General features: G+C 41.4%; 1 protein-coding gene across 1 annotated transcript in view; it reads right to left on the reverse strand.

The window, feature by feature from the left end:
• PDCL2 (phosducin like 2) overlaps positions 1 to 23,421 on the reverse strand; it is a 48,134-nt gene that overhangs the window by 11,530 nt on the left and 13,183 nt on the right. Inside the window, exons 2-5 of the mRNA XM_030564890.1 lie at positions 14,090 to 14,210; positions 12,398 to 12,488; positions 10,079 to 10,222; positions 3,815 to 4,023 (exon numbers count right to left, since the gene is read on the reverse strand). Coding sequence (XP_030420750.1) covers positions 3,815 to 4,023; positions 10,079 to 10,222; positions 12,398 to 12,488; positions 14,090 to 14,210 — 565 coding nt within the window. The remainder of the gene's footprint in view (positions 1 to 3,814; positions 4,024 to 10,078; positions 10,223 to 12,397; positions 12,489 to 14,089; positions 14,211 to 23,421) is intronic.

A 23,421-nucleotide genomic window follows, 5' to 3' on the forward strand; every position in this document is an offset into this window, starting at 1 on the left:
TCTATCTATCTATATACATACAAGAACAATAACTATGTACATGATAACAACGAGAAACTACGAGTAGCTAGGGAAGGTGGAGGTCAGCTAAGCCGCACTCCACTGTTCCAACGACCAACACGGGCAGTAAGAAGGAACTGAAGGGTGGCCGGGTTGGCTGGGTTATATATACGGTGTCATAGCGGCACCACTCCAGGGGGTGCCCAGCCGACCCGCCGAGTGTTGCTAGGGTAAAAAAGTCTTCCGATGAACATGCACGCGGCGTGCGCACACCTAACTGGAATGCATATGAGCAATCACTCGAAGAAGAACTGAAAAATCTCTACAAATTTGTATAAAGGGAAAACAGTAACATACAACCACTACTCCAGTCTATGCGTTACAGCAGCAGGCAAGCAGGAAACTGAATATAGCTACTGTGAATAAAGAATCAGTTTTTTAACCCCATTCATGTGTGCCTGAGTCGCTGAAGTGTCCACCTTAACATAGTTGTTCATATGTGGCTGAAACTGATAGTGTCCTTCTAAAAAGCTGTAGTGAACATGATTGCTTGTCACATATAAACCAAGTTATTTTCTCATAAGCATCCTTGATGGAAATATGGATGTGCATTCTTTAAAACAAGAAACCCAAATGAGCTTTGAACACATAAGGCAGAGATAGAGGCTACTGTTGCTACCTGGACCATAAATATTTTGATATATTTTAGTCGTCTCAAGCCCAAGATGGGACACAGACTACCTTTTCTTTTTGGAATAAGAAAATAGTGGGAGTAGAACTCCTTGCCTTGAAACTAACAAAATACCACTACTGTGGTTCCTAGTCACAAAGAGAATCTCTTCTTTAAGCATCCTGTCGTGAACAGGAGACATGATCCTCTAAAGTGACAAGTGATTCTGGGTGCCTCACTTTAGGTGCCTAACATGACACCTTAAATAAGTTCAATTTTCACAGGGTGGATGGCTCAGAACTTTTGGAAAATCAGGCCCACATAGAATGTCCCAAGTTGTGTACCCAAAAATCGAAGAACACAAAAAACACTTGTCACTTTAGAATATCTTTGCTCATGACCCTAAAATTGGATGGGGAAATGGAAGTTGGTATTCAATACAAAGAGGAAGTGAATCACATTCTCCAAGTTGGTTCTCTCTAAACCCAGTGATCCATGGAAATTCCACTCCATTTTGCAAAGAAATGATCCATGTAGTCTTCCTACTGGAAAGGGAAAGTTTTAGAAAGCAAGCCTGGGACTGGAGTATCAGGCATCATACCAAATCTATTTACTAGAAGATACTCCTGGGGGAATTCTGGGCCACTGCAGATGTGCAGAATTTATGTCCCCCGCAGATTTCTTTGCTTCTCTGCAGAAAACTGACTTTCTGATGGGGAAGTAAAGGGAAGCCACAAGAGCGGTTATGCGACCCTCCCCAGCAATATGTTTTGGGTGCCCAAGGCAGCCAGAAGAGAGGTAAATCACTTTGGGGCAGGAGGCGGGACTGGGGAAAACCGAGCTGGTGGCTCCTACCTTGTGCCAGGCTCAACTGCTTGCCACAGTTGGGCTGAGAACAGGACTTTCTCTTCCCCTGCATGGCATCCAAGGCCAGGTCAGACCCACCACCAGATTTCTCCCCCCGCTGCAGGAAGCTCTGAAAGCTTCCCCCACCCCCACTTCCTCCACCTGTCACTTGTCAGCTGCAGTGGGAAGGATCCCTATACAGGGAGCTGCTCCCCCATCCACCCAACCACAATGCATCCAGACTCTCTCAGAGCCAGACTCCTATGCCGAGCCTCACCCTCCTACACTCAGAACCCCCTCTGATGAGCCCCACTCCCCCTGCACCTGGACCACCCTTACAACCCACTCACACCTGGATCCCCAATCCATTTCCCCAGCATCTGGACCACCACTGAGCCCCCACACCCAGACTTCCCTGCTGAGCTCTATACCCCCTACACCCAGATGCCACCTGCTGAACCCAACCACCTTCACCTCAGCCCCACTACAGAGTTCCATTACTGTTGCACCCAGAACCCCTCAACAAGCCCCTGTGCATCCAGATCCCCCTTGAGCCAGCTATACCCAGTTTGCCCCACACAAAACCCTCTCAAGCCACACCTGGATCCCCGCCGCTAAGCCCCTCTACACTTGGATCCTGCCTTGCTGAGCCTGCCTGCCCAAATGGAGCATCAGGGCCTTGGAGTGTTTCTATGGTAGGCCCAGTCCTGGCTCTGTGTCAGGGTTTGGTGCAGCCTCACTGCTGAGTCCATGTCCCAGGGGAAGCTGCACACTGATCTTCCAACTCTGTGCAGCCAGTAGTCTGTACTCCCCAATGCCATGCTGGAGCCTCCACATTTATTTGACAAATACAATTTGCAGAATTTGTAATATTTTAGCACAGAATGCCCTCAGGAATAGAAGTTGTAGGAGCAGAAGATGATGAGGAAGCGATTTAAACTGCTTCCCTTTGTGCTGCTGGTATTAAAGACTGTGGAGTGGAAGTTGCTGAGTGAGGAATAAGGACTTTAAGGCTCCATCCATCACAAAAGCTTAAAGTAACTTCTGTCCCTGCTGAAAAGTGGGAAGTTACAGATGCATCCCCTCCCTGGTTCCAAAAGCCTCCACTGCTTCTTCAAAACCAAACTAGTACCCATGTCTTCTGGGGAGCTAAGAACTAACTGTCCCATTCACAGCTGTCAAAACCTCCAGGTTTCTCCTGACAAGTTCTACAATGGAGATCTTCGTCAGTTCAAAATATGCAGCATATGGGTAGTTCAGCAGTTTGGGCAGTATAAATAAAATTCAATTTAACATAAAAAAGTTAAACAAAACACTACAGTGATTAAACTGCATGAGAGAGAGAATCCATGCTGCATAATTCCAGGATCTCTGCTGCATAACTGAGGTCTAATGTGCTTCATAGGATATAAGCCTGGGTTCATGTAAACAGAGATTCTCATAAGGGTCTCAAAGAGAGGTGCTGTTAGAACATCAAGAACTATATTTAAGGACGGGAACAAGAAATCGAAACAATAGGTTCAGTTTTTCCCATTGTTTTTAGGAACCTGGACTTACTCACACAAAAGTGATCCACTGCACACATAACACAACTCTTCTCTCCCACAGACTTCCTTTGTGACCTTGAGCAAGTCATTTAGTCTTTCTGTGTCTCAGTCTCCTCCCTCCAAAATGGAGATGATAGTATTTTGTTATCTCAAATCGGTGTTGTGAGGATAAGTACATTAAAAAGATTGTGATTTGGTCAGATATTATGGTAATGGGGCCCATGTAAGTACCTACAATATAGAGATAGAATAGTGTTGCAATAGCTGCAGAATATGTATTAATGGAACTGGAACTTGGATAGTTTGGGAAAAGACAAAAATGCGTGTCAAGTGACCATCAGATAGTTAATGAGGTGTCACGCAGCCCACTGTGGAATGGGGGGCATATGGAAAAGGATCCTGCGTAGCCTGGTCCCATGGAACTGGGTTGTGGACTCACACTTAAGAGGGAATGTATACCTTTTTTAGATCAAATCCTCCCCCACAGGAAAGATCAGATGTTGTTACACAGGTGCCATCCCCCCCTACACCTACCTTATCTATAGCATTGCAAGCTATCAACATGTACTAATATTTGTGCTGCAATAGAAATGCAGAAGCTTCTGTTAACAGTTAATTAATAACTTTTCCTGTTTATGGTACAAAAACACTATACAAGACTGTTCTACCCCAAGAAGTGATCTTAAAAATTTATGATTATTAATTACATTAGATTACTATAGAATTATTTTGAACATATTTGTTATATTACCTTCTAGTTTAAGATTCGTCCCTCCACATTCAGTAACTCCAATGAACCTGCCCTTTATCTGACCATTTCTGTACACAAAAATTGTGGGTAAACATCTGTCATGGTAATTTTGAATACAGCTGTTCACAATGGCTTTGATAAACTTGATTTCTGGAAACTTTCTGGCTAGCAGGCTGAGATGCTGGTTAACTAGTAAGCATAGTGGGATGCTAGAAAAAATTGGATAGGTTTGATGAAAGTTCTGACACAACAGTTTGAAACATGCAAGAAAATACTAGAATCCATACAAATAACCTTTCAAGAATAGAGTTTTTACATGGAGTCAGTATGCTTCTACTGTGCTCTATAATGGGACTTCCACTACAGCTTTCTTCTCTGGCTTCTCCTGCAAGGAGTCTTATGGAAAAAGGCTGTTGAAATAAAAACCTAAAATATTTACATGAATGTCATGATACATATACTGTTGGTTATAACTGCTATATAAGCTTCATGTGCATAGTGTGCGCAGCACATTTCATTAGGGTACGCACCCAGGGAATTTTATTTATTTTTTTAAGGTGAACATCATAAAGGTTGGGGAGTGGGAGGGAGTGCGGGGTGTGGGAGGGGGTGCAGTGTGCAGGAAGGGGCTCAGGGCAAGGGATTGGGACAGAGGAGGGGTGTGGGGTGTATGAGGGGGCTCAGGGCAGAGGTGTGGGGTGCGGCGGGGGCTCAGGGCAGGGGGTTGGGTGCAGGAGGGGTGCAATGTGCAGGCAGGGGACTCAGGGCAGGGAGTTGGGGGGAGGGATGCAGGAGGGGTTTGGCAGGGGGCTCAGGACAGGGGTGTAGGAGGGGTGTGGGGTGCAGCCAGAGGGCTCAGGACAGAGAGTTGGGTGCAGGAGGGATACAGGGTGCAGGCAGGGGCTCAGGGCAGGGGGTTGGGGTGCAGGATAGGTCCAAGGTGCAGGCAGGGGGTTTAGGGCAGAGAGTTGGGGGGCGGGGTGCGTGAGGGGTTCGGGGTCCAGCCCAGTGCCGCTTACCTGCAGCGGCGCACTCCCTGGCCGCCTACATTAGCCCCACACCACTCATCACGTCCCTGTGTTGCCCCTGGGGGGGACACAGGGCTCCGTGTGCTGCCCTTGCCACACCTCCAGATACCTCCCCCGAAGCTCCCATTGGCCTCGGTTCCCTGTTGTGTTATCGCTGTGAACCTGTGAGGTGGTAAAAACGATCTTGCCCGATTGGCATCAAGTATAGCCAACGAATTCCAGTGTTTACACTGGCGTTAGTGTGAACTATTCAAAATTGATAAGAAGGCCCAGTTTTTAAAGAGGGTCATTGTACTGTGGACTGCTCAGAGCGCTTCAATCTCAGTGGCACTTTGAGAAGGCAGTCATCTGTCCTCCAGCCACTAGGCTTAAAACTCACTTAAAATCACTACCAGTATCTCAAAGCAATCAGCTGTGCACAGACCTTGCTCGACTACACCACTGTGACGGGTTGGATCGCAGAAACCCCCTGGAAACTGCCAACTGATGTGCCAAGACTACTTCTGCTCCTGCTTTCTCTGCCCTCCCAGCTTGGGACTTCAGTGCCCTGCCTGGTTTGAGCCAGACCCACTAGCCTGCTGCAAACCCAGACCCAGGTCTGAGCCACATCCCCTAACAGCTGTAAGCTTAAACTGAAAGCAGCTTAAGAAGTGTTCCTGTCTTTAACACTCAGATGCCCAACTCCCAATGGGGTCCAAACCCCAAATAAATCTATTTTATCCTGTATAAAGCTTATACAGGGTAAACTCATAAATTGTTCGCTCTCCATTACACTGGTTGAGAAGTATGCACAGCTGTTCCCCACCACCCCACCGCCCCCTCGTATTAATACATACTCTGGGTTTATCAATATGTAAAAAGCGATCTTATTAAATACAGAGAGTAGGATTTAAGTGGTTCCAAGTAATAGCAGACAGAACAAAGTGAATTACCATGCAAAATAAAATAAAACACGCAAGTCTAAGCCTAGTACAGTAATAAAATTGAATACAGATAAAATCTCACCTTCAGAGATGTTTCAATAAGTTTCTTTCACAGACGGGATGCCTTCCTAGTCTTGGTATAATCCTTTCCCCTGGTCCAGCCTTTGTTCCAGCTCAGGTGGTAGCTAGGGGATTTCTCATGATGGCCACTCCATTCGTTCTGTTCCACCCAATTACATATTTTTTGCATAAGGTGGGAATCCTTTGTCTTTCTCTGGGTTCCCACCCCTCCCTCTCAATGGAAAAGCACCAGGTTAAAGATGGATTCCAGTTCAGGTATCATGATCACATGTCACTGTAAGACTTCATTACCCGCTTGCCAGCACACACGTATACAGGAAGACTTACAAGTAAAACAGAGCCATCTACAGTCAATTGTTCTGGTTAATGGGAGCCATCAAGATTCCAAACCACCATTAATGGTCCACCCTTTGCATAACTACAGTAGGACTTCAGAGTTATATTTCATATCTCTAGTTTCAGATACAAGAGTGATACATTTATACAAATAGGATGACCACAGTCAGTAGATTATAAACTTTGTAATGATACCTTACAAGAGACCTTTTGCATGAAGCATATTTTACTTACATTATATTCACACTCATCCGCATACTTTCATAAAATCATGTAGAGTGCAACCTCACAGTGACCCTGGCTGACGATCAATCACAGGAAAAGTCTGTGAGCAGGGTGTACTGCAATATTAAAGTACGCATCCTGTAGGTCAAGAGCAGAGAACCAATCCCCCTGTTCCAATGCTGGGATGATGGTGGATAGGTTGACCATCTTGAAATGTTGTAGTTCGACAAACTTGTTGAGATTGCGAAGGTCTAGGGTCGGGCACCAACCACCAGACTTCTTTTGTACCAGGAAGTACTGCGAGTAGAAATCGCATCCTCTGTATTGTGGAAGGACTGCTTCTATGGCTCCCAGCTGAAGAAGATGTCTAACCTCCCCCCACAGGATGGCCTGAAGAGGGAAAGGGAGGAAGGTTGGCAGGATGGTATAGCTAGGAAGGGGATGGAGTAACCTTCCATTACTATTTCAAGGACCCATCCGTCTAAGGTAATGAGCATCCAAGATAGTAAAAATGGAGCTAGGTGGTTGCCAAACTGTCAGTGTGTAGATGGTGTTACAGATGCTAGGAGCAACTGGAGCAGGCACGAGGTTCTCTAGACCTTGACCACACCTTCAAATTTGCTGCTTATTAGAGGGTGTTTGGGACAGTGTCTCTTGTGCAGGCGATTGTCTGTGCCTGTTGGGAGGTTGGTGACGACGGTGTTGGTTGTCAAACTGCCCCTGTGAGTAGTATGGCTGAGGGTGAAATCGTGGAGGGAGCTGATATTTCCCAGATCTTCGTTTTGGCTGTGGTGCTCTCTCACTCTTCCACCTACACCTACAGACACCACACCAACTGACTGAAGCATTGGTCAAACGGGAGAGCCTGGCTGAAGGGCAACCAGACACCCTGTGGTGAGAAGCATCTAAATTTGTAAGGGCATTGAAAGTGTTAAAATCAGCTTAGAATGCATTTTGCTTTTATTTAATTTGACCAAATCTGACCTGTTATGCTATGACGTATAATCTCTTAAAAGGTATCTTTGTAGCTAATAAATCTGTTTAATTATTCTACTTGAAGCACTGCATTTGGTTTGAAGTGTGTCAGAGACTCCCCTGGGGATAACAAGCCTGGTACATATCTATTTCTTTGTTAAATTGACAAACTTATATAAGCTTGCAGTGTCCAGCAAGCATAACTGGGCACTGCAATACGGAGGTTCCTAGGGCTGTGTCTGGGACCGGAGATGTTGGCTAGTGTCATTTGGTTGCACAATCCAAATAGCAGTCCAGGAGTGGAGGTTCTCACAGACAAGCAAGGTAAGGGTGGCTCCCAGAGTCAAGTATTGGCGTGACCTAGCAGATCACTGGTCCAGAAACACCAGAGGGGAACATCACAACTATAACTTATCCTATAGCAATTCTGCATGCAGTATTTTAATCCATAAGAACTGCCTGGGATGGATGATGGTGAACTCAGAACTACCAGCGCAAAACTATTAGCATACTTCCAGCCTTCAAAACAATGATTAGCTTGGCACCAGAAGGTTGGATAGAAGCCTTATGTTGCTTCCGAATGCTTATATTCTCAACATTGGTTGTTGAAATTTTGACAGAGAAAAAAAGGAGCTCCAATGAATCTTCCAGATTTCACAATAAGGCATACATCTGAACTTCAGGAACATTAGACCTCAGCTGCGTCTCCATGAGAATTGAGACAGCTCTAATAAAACTAATGGATTTTACTCACTATTTCACAAATTTGAAATTTCAAATAGCATGTGCACTGTACTCTTCTGAATCCTTTACACTCTAGGTTTTTCCTTCCTTTGTAATACAGATGGTAGTGAATTCTGACACACAAACATATTTTCATCTCTCTTCTCATATTTGTCTACATATTATGTATCTGACACCAGTACCTTTGGTATTGTTGAAGCCAACAACTTGAGATATCTCAAATGGGCTTTTCTTTTAGAAAGTGCTGAGAATCGATCCTATGGAAAAAGAAACAGCCTCCTTTAATATGTCTCAATTTGGGCACTTAAAATCACCAATCTCTGTTGAAAATCTTGGCCTATCCTATTTAGGCCTGAAAAATACTAAATGCTCATGCAAGATTCTCAAAATAGTCTCATCCAATTTGGATGAGGTTGCCGAGAGAGAGAATCTGTATATAAGGCCCAAAGCCATATTCAAGACAAAGCTAGGTATTGCAAAGGAGCAAACTGGCTAAGAAATTGGTAATATCCCAGGTTGCTTTATACAGAAAGATAAGTGCTATTTTGATGTAACTTCATTTTACTTAGAATCTCTCTCCAGATCATTACAAGGTCTCTCTCTCTGTGGAATGAGCAAATGATGAACACAGTTGTGCAAGCTTCAATTTCAGAGGCCAGGGATGTTCATAAGACAATGGAGAAAGGTTTAGAGTCACTCTTCAGCAAACTGTCAATCTTCTGGTCTTTAGGAACACCTATTCCATCCACACAGATGGAGTTTTCCTTCACAGTGACTAACTTCTTCGTTCCTTCCTCTAAACCAAAACTAATCTTGTGAATTGAGAAGAACTTAGTGGCCTTTTGTTGAATTTGGTATAAATTTTGGAAGGCCCTAATGATGACTCTCCTCTTTACTAGGTTGGATCATTTGGAGTTCACTGTCTTTTCCAGTCATTTGTGTATGAGGGAGACTGCTTTTCCTATTTTCTTTAGTTTTGTCTTGAGAACTTTTTGTGGTGTCCAGAACTGCATCCACTCTTTTTAAGACAGAATAAATAAGATACATAGTTTACGTTGTAATTCAGAAAAAAACCCATCCTGGACTGGGAACTTCTGCTGAAGCCTTGTGGGTAATGAACCGAAAAGTCTATGGGTGATCAGAAGACAGAGACTGAGCACTGATACTTGGGCCCTCTCTGGGATTCTTAGGGCAAAAGGAGTCTGCCATTATGACAGTATGGAAGGTTCCACACCCTATTTTTAAAAGCATTTATTTCCATTTGACTGATCCTTGATCCTGGAAGGAAGGCTTGTTTCATGGCAATTGAATGAATAGTGGAAACTGCCTCCCAATGTACTAAGAAAAAAGCCATGTCCTGTCTCAAAAAAAAACAAACAGAAACACAAAAAACAAAATAACCCCCCCACCCACAGAGTTCAGCATCGGAGTCCTTAGATCTTACCACTGAATCCTAATGCAATTACTGCTACCACTAGGGAATTCCTTGGAGAACTGCTAAATTAGGGAAATCCAAACCCCAACCTTCCTCAATCCTTCGGGAAAGCCTCTCACCCTACCAGACTGCTGATCTGTTGAAGGGAGAGAATGAATGAAAGAAAGAAAAAGGCAGCAAAATCCTCAGAGAAGAATCTTGAAGGAGGGCTACAGAGGAACTTTTGCGCTCCAGCACAATTCATGTCTGCCAACAGTAGCTAGCAAGAAAGATCTTTTGCATGACCTCTATGTGAGACAAAGATGAAGAAATCCTATGCAGTGCACTGATGGAGCAAGGCGGACCAACAGAGGAGAAATCTTATTTTATAAGATTTCTTTTCCCCCAAGTGGGGATATAGTAAACAATGACATTATAATCTATTTTGCATATATTATCTCTCTTATCATCTTATATCTTTTTTTGCTAAGTGTTTTAGATTCTTAAATAGTTTTGAAAAATATAATCATAGCATTACCTTGATCTGTATAGATGAATTACAACCCACACATCCTTCTGAGCATTTGTGACTTCTTTCACATATTGATCACCAGAAATTTCTCTCAGATCCCCATATTTTTGCGTTTTCTGAAGAATTTTCCATTCTTGCAACCGTTGTTGCCTATTTCAGAAACAAAAATTGTTTGATACAATTTTTTAAAATTTATTTTACATTAATATCAATTTTGTATCTCTTAGTTCCTTTGAATAAACCCACTATCATTTATGGTTGAAATATTACAACCATGATTTTCAACTTTTGGTACTTCATCCTGCTTTTAGATAGATACTGTTGTACATTTTGGAAAAGTGGCAACTGTTTTTGAAATGTGGTGCCAATTTTTTTAATAATCTATATCTGACTGCCTTTTAAGTTTTAATGGAATAATTTTGTGCTAGAAAGCTTCAGTGCTTGCATTTAGTCAGTGAGAAACTATATGTACTTCCATCAGTCAAGGAACATTAAGGATATGAAATATTAAGGAAAAGAAAGTTAAAGCAACAAACATATTACATGTCTGTATTGATACTGCAGTGAAGACAAGGCAAGCAACACAAATTCAAAAAAAGTCAAAATGTTTTTATGATTCTGAAAACAAAATAATGTATTGAGTAAAGCAACCCAGAGTTTAATACCTTACTGTTGCACAATTTTGTAATGAAAAATTGAATGAAAAAGCACTAGGTGGCAGTCTTCATCTATAAAAATAATGACAATGTAGAAAGTGAGAAAATTCACAGCCAAGGGCCAATTTTTATTAAAATTTATTGAAATAAACAAAGCCATTGTTTTAAGTCAGCAGCTGACTTTCTTTTAAAAAGTGTTAAACAAAATAAATTTAATATATTCCTACCATGATGTGTAAGGATTTAGGTGCACAACTGATGAGAACATTCTTTTAAAATTCTTTCTATCATAAAATAGCAGTAGACACTTGGAATCAACACCAGTCTAGTATTTCTAAATTGCTACTATTTTAGCAGTTCTAACAGTACAGGAATATACTATAATGGGCATAGTTCAAATCCAGTTCTAGTTTTTAGTTCAAGTGGATAGTTTTATCACATTGATGCATTTATTTTGTATATGTCTGTTGCAAGGCATGCCTCCTACTGAACTAGCGTCATGTTGCAAGTAATCTCTGCCTCAGTTTCTCTTCTCTCAGGCCCCTTTAAGAATTCTACACAGTTCAAATGAATGTAAGACAAAATTCCTCTGCTTTGGTTCTACTTTGTTAAACCCAAAATAAATGTGAATTACATCTCTTACTTTGGTCTCAGGGGTTACACAGTCCTTCCCCTTGTGGCTGGTGGTCTCTGGGAGATTTTTTCTGATGGTCTTGAGAGAGCGTCTCTCTCTGTGAGCACCCCCCTGTAACCGAGCTGAGCACTTGTTATACAATCAACTGCCTAGATGGACTCCTTAAATTAGTTTGTTACAGATAACCTGAGGCCAGATCCCCCTTAAAGTGGCAAGCAACCTCGTGACAATGTCATACACTGTATTTTTATGAGTCATTGTACAGTACTACCCAAAGATCTTGGCAAAAGTACTTTGTAAATTATTGTTATAAAATACTTGTTATACACACGGGGTCAATATGACTAAATTGACTATTCCCTAAAAATCTTGGTGTAAGCTTCTATGATTTTCTGACCCAGAAGCCAAAGTGCTTAGACATATTGACTCTGTATCATACTGTATGTAAGAAAGCATTGTATAATGATATTAATAGTTTATTGGGGATTTGAGATTATATATAATCATTTATAATAAATACTGTGTATATATAAAATATTACTTAGATAAAGCCATCCTTCTGAATTAAGAAATAGGAAACCAAATAGAATGGGTACTAGATAAGGGGCAAAAAAAGAAGATTCTGCATATATGGGACCAACAACAGATGTACTAAAAATCTTTTACAAATACTAAATAGTATGCACTGTCTATATGTGCTAAGGGTTCTAAAGTAGTAATTACAGTGTGTGAATGAAATACTGTACCACTGAATCTTTAATTATAAATATACTACACATATCCTGGCAATAAAGAAAAATGTATCTTTAAATCATTTACTCTATCTGCAAACCAATACCATCCAGACGGTAAAGTAATATTTTTCTAACTAATAGCATTAATTTTTAGCTGAATATTTAATTTTCAAATATATAACTATGTAGGTAGGTTTTCTTCCTCTCAGTTTGGGGATGGAATTTTTCTTTATCCCATATCTGTGAAACACCCTAAATAACAATATGTACTGTGAATATGGCAAGAAACATCTTACTGTACCTATACATTTCAAGAGCTTTCATATCATCCTCATCAAAGTCATCTTCAGCTTCATTTAGTTCTTTAAGAGTCATTCTTTCAAATGGTTTCACTAAAAAGAACAAGCCAAATAATTAGTCAGCTTTTGTAAACTAAAAAGCTATGTATATTTCAATATTGTTATGTGCAGAATTTTTTGATGCAGGCAGGAAAGCAATATCAGTTTGAAAAACATCTCAGGTCTCACCTATAAATTTGGTCAACACTGGAGCAACCTTGGGCAAGAAAGAGAAAAATAACTGAAGTTTGAGTAACTATAAGTTACTTTATATGCTTTGTCATTTTCATATTATGTTGCTCTCAGACAGCATGACACAACATAACATGGTAAATTGTGGATTTAACTATGTCTGTACTGGGGTTAAATTTTCATAGGAGCCTCAGATTTCCCATTTTGTTCCAGCCATTTTGCATCTTTCAGGTAATGTAAAGTCTTTGGATTTAGGCCAGAAGCGAACAACAGAGAATTCCCCTTACAACAGGGGAAACTCCCAGTGTCATAAAGCAACTTGAGCTAGCTCTTACACTATTTGCATCCTCGCCACCAATGTAAAGGGCATGCTGGGAGTTGGAGGAGGCAGAGTGAGAACGAGGCAGGGGCATGACATAATTCTGCTCCACTCCACGAATCCTCCGAGATAAGATCCCTAGACTGCTTTAACTCATGCTAGGAATAGCTGGCACAGAATCAGGGAACTGTAAATAGCTTCCTGACAGCCCCCCAAAACCTACATCAAACAGGGCTGAGGAAGAGGGCAGAATAGAGCCTGCAGTCTCTAAATCGGCACTAGCAGTTGTGCACATGGATGTTTTGAGGCACTCTAAATCTTTGCTTTTAGTGCACATGCTGACTAGATAAGCGTAAATACCTAGGCCCCAATCCTGCAAATACTAAAATGTGTTTAACTCAGCACAATGAGTAGTCTTATTGAACCACCTGGCACATAGTTAAACATACGTGTAAGCATTTGCATGATAGATGTGGGCATGCAAACTAGGCCCCAAAGTAATATGGAATGAAAATATTTGATTTGCCAAGCAGTGGATACAAATCCAGAGGTCTCTTGAAAACTTTGCCCTTATTATTTTGGGTCACATACACTGTGTAAAAATTTGTTTTGCAGTGCGGAATACACAAAACACATGGGGAATTTGAAGTACTGGAATGCAGTTCCAAGAAGATAATTTTCTGAGACATATTTTCCTTCTGAAGACTGATTTTCTGATTTGATCCCCTTTATTCTTACCAGCCTGTGTGGGTAGATAACTGATCAGTAGTTTGTTTGAACGTTAATATTGCTTACGTCAACCACCCTGTGTGGTAAAATCCGAAAGTAGGTTTTCTTTGTCCAATAGTGAATTGCTGATTTGTCTTTTTACATACCATGTACAGTAATATTTGTTATTAGCACATCTATATATTTTATTGTGCTATTATTCTGTTATTTTACAAGTATATTACACTGAATAAAATAAACAAACAAATAAATGAAAATTAAAAATAAAAAAACACAACCAAATAAAATAATCAAAGTATTCTATTTTTAAGAGTGGAATTACGTTAGAACTTTTGTTCATGATAAATGTTTCTGAAGAGTCCTCAGATCTTCATACTTTGCTATATTAAGAGCATAAATTTTAAACTTTACTTGCCCTCTGCTTCTTTCTGTAAACATAAAATCATTTCTTCAGTTTCATCTTTTGGCTCATCTTTTGGAGGTAAAATTCCAAAATCTCTTAATATGTCATTCCATTCTGTATCTTCATTTGGATCCTATTTTGAAATTATGAAACAAAACAAAAAATCAACAGGTTAATCTACTTCTGTATTTTTGTTTAAACAAGAATGTTCCCTTGTGGACTTTGACATATAATTAAGGGCATGACATTACAATAAAAAAGGTCAGAATTATAACCAAGCCTGGACAGAGAAAAGACAGCAGTACATTCTGGACTATTCTATCCAGGAGAGAATTGATATCACAACTTCTGTATTGATTGATAAGGAGGAAATATTGAATTTATGAATATGAAATTTAAAATCAAGCTTAGAAAATTGAAAACAAAAACAAAATCTCTTTTAAATCAGTATTAACATTAAGAAGTGTCAAGGTTCCTTCCCCATTCTGAACTTTAGGGTACAGATGTGGGGACCTGCATGGACACTTCTAAGCTTAATTACTAGCTTAGATCTGGTATCACTGCCACCATCCAGAATTTTCAGTGTCTGGATCACTCCCTTTCCCCCCAAAACCTTCCCCTCCCTGGGTAGCCTTGAGAGACTCCTTCTCTAATTCCCTGGTGAGTCCAGATCCAATCCCTTAGATCTTAAAACAAGGAGAAATTAACCATCCCCCCTCCTTTCTCCCACCAATCCCTGGTGAGTCCAGATCCAATCCCCTTGACCTAGAAACAAGGAAAAATCAATCAGGTATTAAGAAAAAGGCTTTTAATTAAAGAAAAGAAAGGTAAAAGAAAACCCTCTGGGAGAGATTAGCATACCAGCTACTATCACAGATAACAGATTCAAAACACAGAGGATGTTCCCCTGGGCACAAATTTAGTTAGACAAAAAAATACCCAATTTGATTCTACCTCTAATTGCATAAGACAGGTTACAAGAAATAAACATAAACCTATTTATTCCTTTCTAAAACTTACTACTCTGGTAAGAGGCTGGTTCCTTGATATTTTTCACTCCGGCTGAAACTGAAACTCTAAACAAAGGAAAAACTTCCCTCTTTCCTTTTGAAACATCTTGTTCCCCTATTGGTTCCTCTGGTCAGGTGTTAGCTAGGCTAAGTGAACTTTTTAACTCTTTACAGGTACAAGAGGCATTAACCCTTAACCATCTGTTTATGACAAGAAGCCACTGTAAATACTATGACAAATAATTCCTTTTTATAATATAGAACACGTGAATGTGGAATTCTAAAAATATATAGCAACATCAATGGGACACTCAACAGAAACAAACTGCTTGCAATTTGACAAAATTACATTTTTATTTCATTGAGATTTCGTTTGCTATCAGCAGCATCTGTTTATTATAGCAATTTATTTTGGAATGATGGCATATCCAAGTAGGACAACTGATGTATATCTTCAGATACGGACAACAAGAAAATATTCACTTATTGTCATAACAGATTTTTAAATTAGGTAGTTAATCAAAACATGTACAGTTAACTCTGATACACTACCTTATTTGTAAATTCCACAAAGTTTTATGGTGGAAACAAATAGCACTGTTTTAACATATAAGACAAAAGGTTATACAAAAAAGTGCTTCATAAAGATTGTTCACTTGAACCAACATGCAATCCCAGGGAAGGAAAATGATACCTATGAACAAGAACACTACACAAGACCTTTCACATAACGAATGCTATTTAATTTTTTTGCTTTTTGGGTAAATGCTCATAAACCATTCCACAAAGGTGTCACAGTCTAAAATCCCATAGCTCAAATGCTAAAATATATATATCTCAAAGTCTGCTAAGGGTGAAATCATTCCTTTAGCGCTTAGGATAATATATACCTAAGAAAGCCCCGAAGAAAGACAGAAAATGCAACAGTACCACCAGGCAAGAAGAAGAAAGTGGAGAGGCTATACAGGGAGTCTCCACAGAACCTTACAGAGTCATGAGGCGAACTGAGGCGGTTGCCTCAGGTGCCAGACTGTGGGGTGCGGTGTAGAAAATTGTGTCTGCTGCTGGTGCATATGTATTTTCCCTGCTCTCAATGGTGGAGTGCTGTGCTGGAGGAAGGAGGACACAAGAGACGTAACAGGCAGGCAGGATTAAAAGTGAGAGGGAATAACAGAAAGCAGCAGGAGCTGCATGGAGAGAGAGGAGGAGGAGCCTCTTATGTAACTATCTCGCACCCCCAGGAGCCTGGACTGATCAACACCAGCTTCTCAGGGAGCTTCCTGTTTCCTGCTGCTTCCCTGAACCCACTTGAGGAGAACAGGCAGTCAACTGAAGTAGTAGGAGCCAGTTAGGCCCTTAAAACGCTGGTATCTTCCCTCACTCAGGCCCTGCTACCAGCCTGCTTATTTGTCCACTTGAACTGAGTGTTGAGAGCCACTATAGTGGGCACAGAACAGCAGTCATGAGTGAAAGAAGAAAATGCCCCTCTGGGGCAGCATTCAGAAGAAGAAAGCAAGCAAAGAAAGCTTTTCTATCTAAGCAGAAAGGAGCTCTCCTGAAATACATAGACACAAATGTTCACAGTGAGCCTTCCGGCCCCAGTGAGGATGTGAGTGGTGAGGAGATGCCTGATCTTCCTGTTAATCAGAGTGCAGGTGACCTGGTAGCTACTGCAGCATCCATATCTCCATCTCAAATGGATGTAACCATGAACATTCCTGAAGAAAAGTGTAGATCAGAGAAGAGTGTGGTGGAGGCGCAAGAAACAGCTGCTGCTGAGTTTAGTTCCTTAAGTCTAGATGATACAGGACTGTGGATCCACTTTAGCAGTAGCCTGAGGGACTTCCTTGTATTGCATGGGCCATAGCAAGTGAAAAACTTCATGTTCCCCAAAGACAATGAAAATAGAAGTTTCCATCCAACACATTACTGGCATGAAATCCCCAATGGTGACAAAGTGGAGAGGCCATGGCTTCAGGCATTTGAAAGTTAAGTGATACTTAAAATTTTTGAACAAGGCACTTTAAGTTGTTAGTTCTCCTTTATTGGGGTAGGTAGCAGAGCAGTACCATGAGAGGAGTAGAACAGGAAGGAGGCAGAATTGAGACCTTTCAAACTTTTGACCCAAGTGAGGGGGAATGGGAGAGTCCTTTGAGCCCCACCCCCCCAGTCTGGCATCTGAGGTGGCCACCTCAGCTGGCCTCATAGTAAGACTGGCCTTGAGAGTCGTACTGGCTGCCACTTCCTGCAGCTCCCATTGGCCAGGAACAGCAAATCACGGCCACTGGAAGCTGCGGGTGGCTGTGCAAAAGTAAACAAACTGGCTGAAGAGGAGGAAGTGTTAGTTGCAGGAGTGACATCCTGGTCCAGAGCCTCTTCCGTTTCCTCAAAAGTCTCCTCAGGGGATTCGCAGAGTCCCGACTCTAATGCTGATGTGGAGCTTCTCTGTCTTTCCCTGGAGATACTGGGAGGCATGGAATAATGTTGCCTATATATTGCCCACAGGTACCAATATGGTCACTGTGGTGGGAATGGCATTGGTGGTGGCATCCATGGATACCCATAGCACCCCTGAGTGTCATCTCTGGAACGGTGCCCCGGCTGTTCCTTTAGATCTGGTCTGATGATTCCCTGGATGGGTGAAGAATGGTGTGAAGAATAAACATCTCCTTCCTGATCGTTGCCTTCCTCACTAGAAAAAGGAGGGGAAGATCTGTTTGTTGGTGTGTGTAACAGTGCTGAATGTACCGATGCTATATTGGTACCGAGAAGAGGCGATTCTCATGCTGCAGCAACTACTAGGTCCTTACATCAAAGAAACTGCTGTATTCCAAGAGATCTCAGTACTGAAGATGGCATTGGCAATAATTGTTGTGGAACTGGGAAGACCAGTGCCGAGGCTGTCTGTACCAAAGGAGGTAAAATAGACTTTGGTACCACTGTCTCTGCGCTATGTGCCAGAGAGCCAGAAGATGGTGCCATAAGCTGAGGCACTTCCAGAGGTGTTCAGTACTGAGTGTTTAGCTGCTGCAGTCAGTGCTATAGTAGAAGGGGCAGTCTTGTCTCTGCTGTCCTTCTGAGAGCCTTCCCACTTTGGGTCTTTGGCTTTAGTGGTATCAGCTGTATCAGAAGATCTAATCGACCCGTAGGTACTTAGTTGCAGCACGGTCAGTACTGAGGATGTGAAGAAAGTTGAAGAACACTTCTTTTTGGAGGCTCCCTTTGTAGGAGAAGTGGTAGCTCTCTTCCTTGCCCTTTTCCTGGGAGACAGGTCCCTCCCATGCAGAGTCAGTGGGGAAGGTCTGTCAGAAATTGAAGTAGGCAACCAATGACCAGGAGGCGTTTGTGGTCCCAGATCAGAGGCTGGGCAGAGAGATTTCTCCATAAGGATTCATTCAAGTCTAAGGTCCCTCGCTTTCCTGCTTAAGGCATGGGCCTTAAGATTGTGGCAATGGAAACACTTCTGATGTACATGTATTACCCCCCAAGCAGTGGACACACTGGAAATGTCTGTCTGAGGGCTTGGCTACACTTGAAACTCCAAAGCACTGCCGCAGGAGCGCTCCCACGGCAACGCTTTGAAGTGCGAGTGTGGTCGCAGCGCCAGCGCTGGGAGAGAGCTCTCCCAGCGCTGCAGGTACGCCACCTCCCCGTGGGGATTAGCTTGCAGCACTGGGAGCCGCACTCCCAGCCCTGGGGCACTGTTTACACTGGAGCTTTGCAGCGCTGTAACTTGCTGCACTCAGGGGTGTGTTTTTTCACACCCCTGAGCGAGAAAGTTGCAGCGCTGTAAAGCGCCAGTGTAGCCAAGGCCTGAGACTGCAATTGCCTCTCAGCAGCAGAAGCAACATTTAAAGCCAGAAAATCTGGGCATTCTCAGGTAAAATTGTTCCCAAGAGGGGTGAACGAAATGTAAAAATAAAAATAAGATATATATATTTTAACGGGGAGCAAAAAGGGAATAAATTCTAACTAACTATTCTATCCACTGCACTATATTGCTAATCTTATATCTAAAGGTAAGTCGTGCAGAGGCACTGCCAGAGCTCCAACTCGGACCAAGGGTGTTTAAGAAGGAACTGAGTGGGTGTTGGCCACAAAATGCTAATTAACCGCCGCTACAGGCGCAAGACGGGGCAAGTGCATGTGGGGCCCAAGTGGGTAGTGCTGTCAAAATTCTCCTAGAGGCACATGGGCACACAATCTCCTGAAGTGGAGCACTCACTGGGACATCACTCGAAGAAGAAACTTTATTTCTCTATAGCATTTGAAAAGGAGATTTGAAAAAGCAATCCTGAAGTACTACAGATAGAAAGCCAAAGGTCAGTGCACTACAATATGACATTTCCCTATGCTCATGGAACATTTTTTTTGTGATGCCTCAAGTAATGTCCAGACATACATACAGATTTCTCTACATGCTGCATCTTCAGAAACTGCTGGAAGTGGAAAGCAAAATCTATAATGAAGACAACCAGTATGTGGTACAAAGGAGGCAAACTTTGACTAATCTTTTGCAGTTTTGCCAAGACTCACACTATTTAGTACTATTTATAAGGCCCCAGATAACACTGGTCTATAATTTTTGAGAAGTCGTCTGCTTCAGAGATAAAATTTGATATTTATTATGTATTGTGATGTGCTGAATTCAAATATGACAATTAAAACAACTGATTGGCTACTGTTTCTAAGGTATTTAAGTTTTTACATTTTATGTCTATGTATATTGTGTAGATAGTAGTTTTAATAATAAATTGTAAACCGAGGTCTTTCATGTGTTTATGGTTGCTTTACATGATAATATTTCACCTGTCCTGTTTATGTAACACTTTAAAAATCAGCAAAAGGGTTATATAAATAAAATTCATTATGAAACAAAAGGCAAAAAACTATTATGTACATAGTTTAGTCCTATTCAGTGTCTACTCGGCGCTTCTTGGCTTGTCTCTTGTATTCATTAAATGGAGCATCTCTTGTCACTGTCCAGCAATAGTCTGCAAGCATTGATGGGCTCCATTTGCCCGGATAGCCTGCCAGGAGATTCCACTGCTGTAGTCTGGAGCCCAACAGCTCTGCCTTACTCTTGGGTAGTTCCAAATCCCTGACAAGGTCATTCAGTTCACCTTGTGTTATGAGGTGTGGTTCAGAGGAGGAGGATGGGAGAAAATGTGGGTCCTGTGACATTGATGGTTCAGGATCAGAAGTTTCATCCTCTTCCTCTTCCTCATCTGACTCAAGTGAGAATGATTCTGGTGCATCAGGAACCGGCAGTCCTTCTCCATGGGGTACTGGGCGTATAGCTGATGGAATGTTTGGATAATGCACAGCCCACTTTTTTTTCTTTGACACACCTTTCCCAACTGGAGGCACCATACAGAAGTAACAATTGCTGGTATGACCTGTTGGCTCTCTCCAAATCATTGGCACTGCAAAAGGCATAGATTTCCTTTTCCTGTTCAACCACTGGCGAAGATTTGTTGCACAAGTGTTGCAGCATATGTGTGGGGCCCACCTCTTGTCCTGATCTCCAATTTTGCAGCCAAAATAAAGGTGATAGGCTTTCTTAACCATAGTGGTTCTACTGTGCTTTTGTGATGCAAAAGTCACTTCACCACAAACATAGCAGAAGTTATCTGCACTGTTCACACAAGTACGAGGCATCTCTGCTCACTTTGGCTAAACAGAAATGTGTCCCTTTGCAAAATCAAACACTGACAAATAAGAGAGCACGACACTGTATGATTTCTAGAGCTGATATAGGGCAATTTGTTCAGCAGAGTGATGTAAGCTTCGTTATGATTGCATCATCCATGACTTCTAGGAATAACATGATGCAATTCATATCATGTATGACACAATACCAGCTTCAGATTGCATCATTCATTGTTTTGCCTAAAAAGCAAGTACTGTCCAAACCCAGTCATAGATTTATTCATAGATCCAGTCAAAGATGTATTTTAGTCATTTCTGGTTTAAATTGAGATTCCTTCCCTTTATAACTCATTTATCCTCCGCCATTCCCAAGTCAACGGTCGTATATACTGACCCAATAGCATATCTTGAAAACTAGAGCCAATCAACAATTTTAAGCATCATTTTCGTTCTCATTGATCCAGAATTAGTAAAGTTGGATTACATTTATTTCAGAAGCATTTTGGCTGTAGAGCAGTGTAATTAAATGAGACTCTCAGTTTTCACTTAAACATGAGCCCTAATGACTCAAGTTTTATTTATTAATTTATTTTTAAGGTCTTAAGTTATGATTTTTGAGCATTTAGAGTTGATAACACAGCTTTTATGCCAAGACAAGGCAAAAATTGGTAAATTACTGAATATGTGTTTTCCTTCATTAGAATGTAACATCAGCAGGGTAGCTAAAAAAACAATGATTTTTAAAAAATCTGATTTAAATAAAAAAAATCTAATTTTTTTGATAAAATGCTTTTTAAGGAAAAAACTTTTCTAAAGATAGTTTTAATTAAGATACATTATAGCTCAAAGATATCTCATCATGGAATAGGGATTATAAATTCTAATTCTATATTATAAGACAATACAGTCATGTCATGTTTAAGAAAAGCTTTATAAATTAGTTCCAATAGTTCATAGATTAAGGACCCAATCTTATGGGGTTCCAGGAGCTTCTTCATAAATTATTTAGGGTAATCTTTCTATCTTCCCAATGGGACTCAGTGCTTAGTCTAGAAGATACCATCAGAGATGCTTAGTTTTGCAGTACTCAAACCGTGGATTTGTGTCTCCAGAGATAACATGCTTGTTAACAGCAAAAATGTTTTGAAATAAATAATTAAATAATACACAGAGCTGAGAAACAACAGACTTCAACCCTATTGTCCCTCTGCAAATTTGTGTACACAGAGTCAATTCCATACTTCTCTCTAAAAGTGCAAAGTTTCAAAAAGCTCAATGAATAGAAGATTGCTGGGGGTGGAATAGATATGGACAAGGAGAAGAAGTCTGGAGATAAATGTGAGAAGGGAGAGACAGGCAGTAAAAACAAAAGTGAAACTGTTTGAGCAGCATATTCCAGAAGTCTTGAGGTCTTTCTGAGTGTACCCTTCTGTCATGGTATAATTCCCCACTCTGAATCTTAGCGTCCAAAAGATGGGGTACCAGCATTAATTCCTCTAAGCTCAATTACCAGCTTAGTACTTGTTGCGCTGCCACCAACCAGGAATTCCAGTGCCTGGTACACTCTGGTCCCCCCAAAACCTTGCCCCGGGACCCAGACCCTCTGGATCTGAACACAAGGAAAGTAAACCCTTTCTCTCTCCGTTGCCTCTCCCAGGCTTCCCCTCCCTGGGTTACCCTGGAAGATCACTGTGATTCAAACTCCTTGAATCTTAAAACAGAGAGGAAAATCCACCTTCCCCCCTCCTTCTCTCTCCCCCTCCCAGACTCTCCCTGAGAGAGAAACTAATCCTAACACAGAGAGAAAATTAACCTCTCTCTCCCTCTTCCCTCCTTTCTCCCCACCAATTCCCTGTTGGATCCAGACCCAGTCCCCTGGGGTCTCACCAGAATAAAAAAACAATCAGGTTCTTAAACAAGAAAAGCTTTTAATTAAAGAAAGAAAAAACAGTAAAAATTATCTCTGTAAATTTAAGATGGAATATGTTACAGGGTCTTTCAGCTATAGACACTGGGAATACCCTCCCAGCCTAAGTATATAAGTACAAATTAAAATCCTTCCAGCCAAATACACATTTGAACTCCTCCCAGCCAAATACACATTTGCAAATAAAGAAAACAAACATAAGCCTAACTCGCCTTATCACCTAGTACTTATTATTTTGAATCTATAAGAACCTGTATCAGGGAGATTGGAGAGAAACCTGGTTGCATGTCTGGTCACTCTCAGAACCCAGAGAGAACAACCACCAAACACTAACAGCACACACAAAAACTTCCCTCCCTCAAGATTTGAAAGTATCCTGTCCCCTGATTGGTCCTCTGGTCAGATGACAACCAGACTCACTGAGCTTCTTAACCCTTTACAGGTAAAAGAGACATTAACCCTTAACTATCTGTTTATGACACCTATAATGGCAGCAGGCCGTAAAAGAGACCCAGTTTGGGAATATTTTAATGAAGTTCCTCTACCTGTGGGTAAGACAGGCATGTGTGCAAAATGCAAACAGTGCAACAAAGAAATGCACGGCCTGGTTTCTCGAATGAAACAACATCATGAGAAGTGTTCCTTCTCAGGAGGAAGCGGCACTGAAGATGACAAAAGGAACATGTCTGAACGTACAGGATCTTCAGGTTAGTAATAACCAACAAGAATGCACTTTTATGCAGAAATCCATTATT

This window comes from Gopherus evgoodei, chromosome 5, assembly GCF_007399415.2.
Source record: "Gopherus evgoodei ecotype Sinaloan lineage chromosome 5, rGopEvg1_v1.p, whole genome shotgun sequence".
Lineage (NCBI taxonomy): Eukaryota > Metazoa > Chordata > Testudines > Testudinidae > Gopherus > Gopherus evgoodei.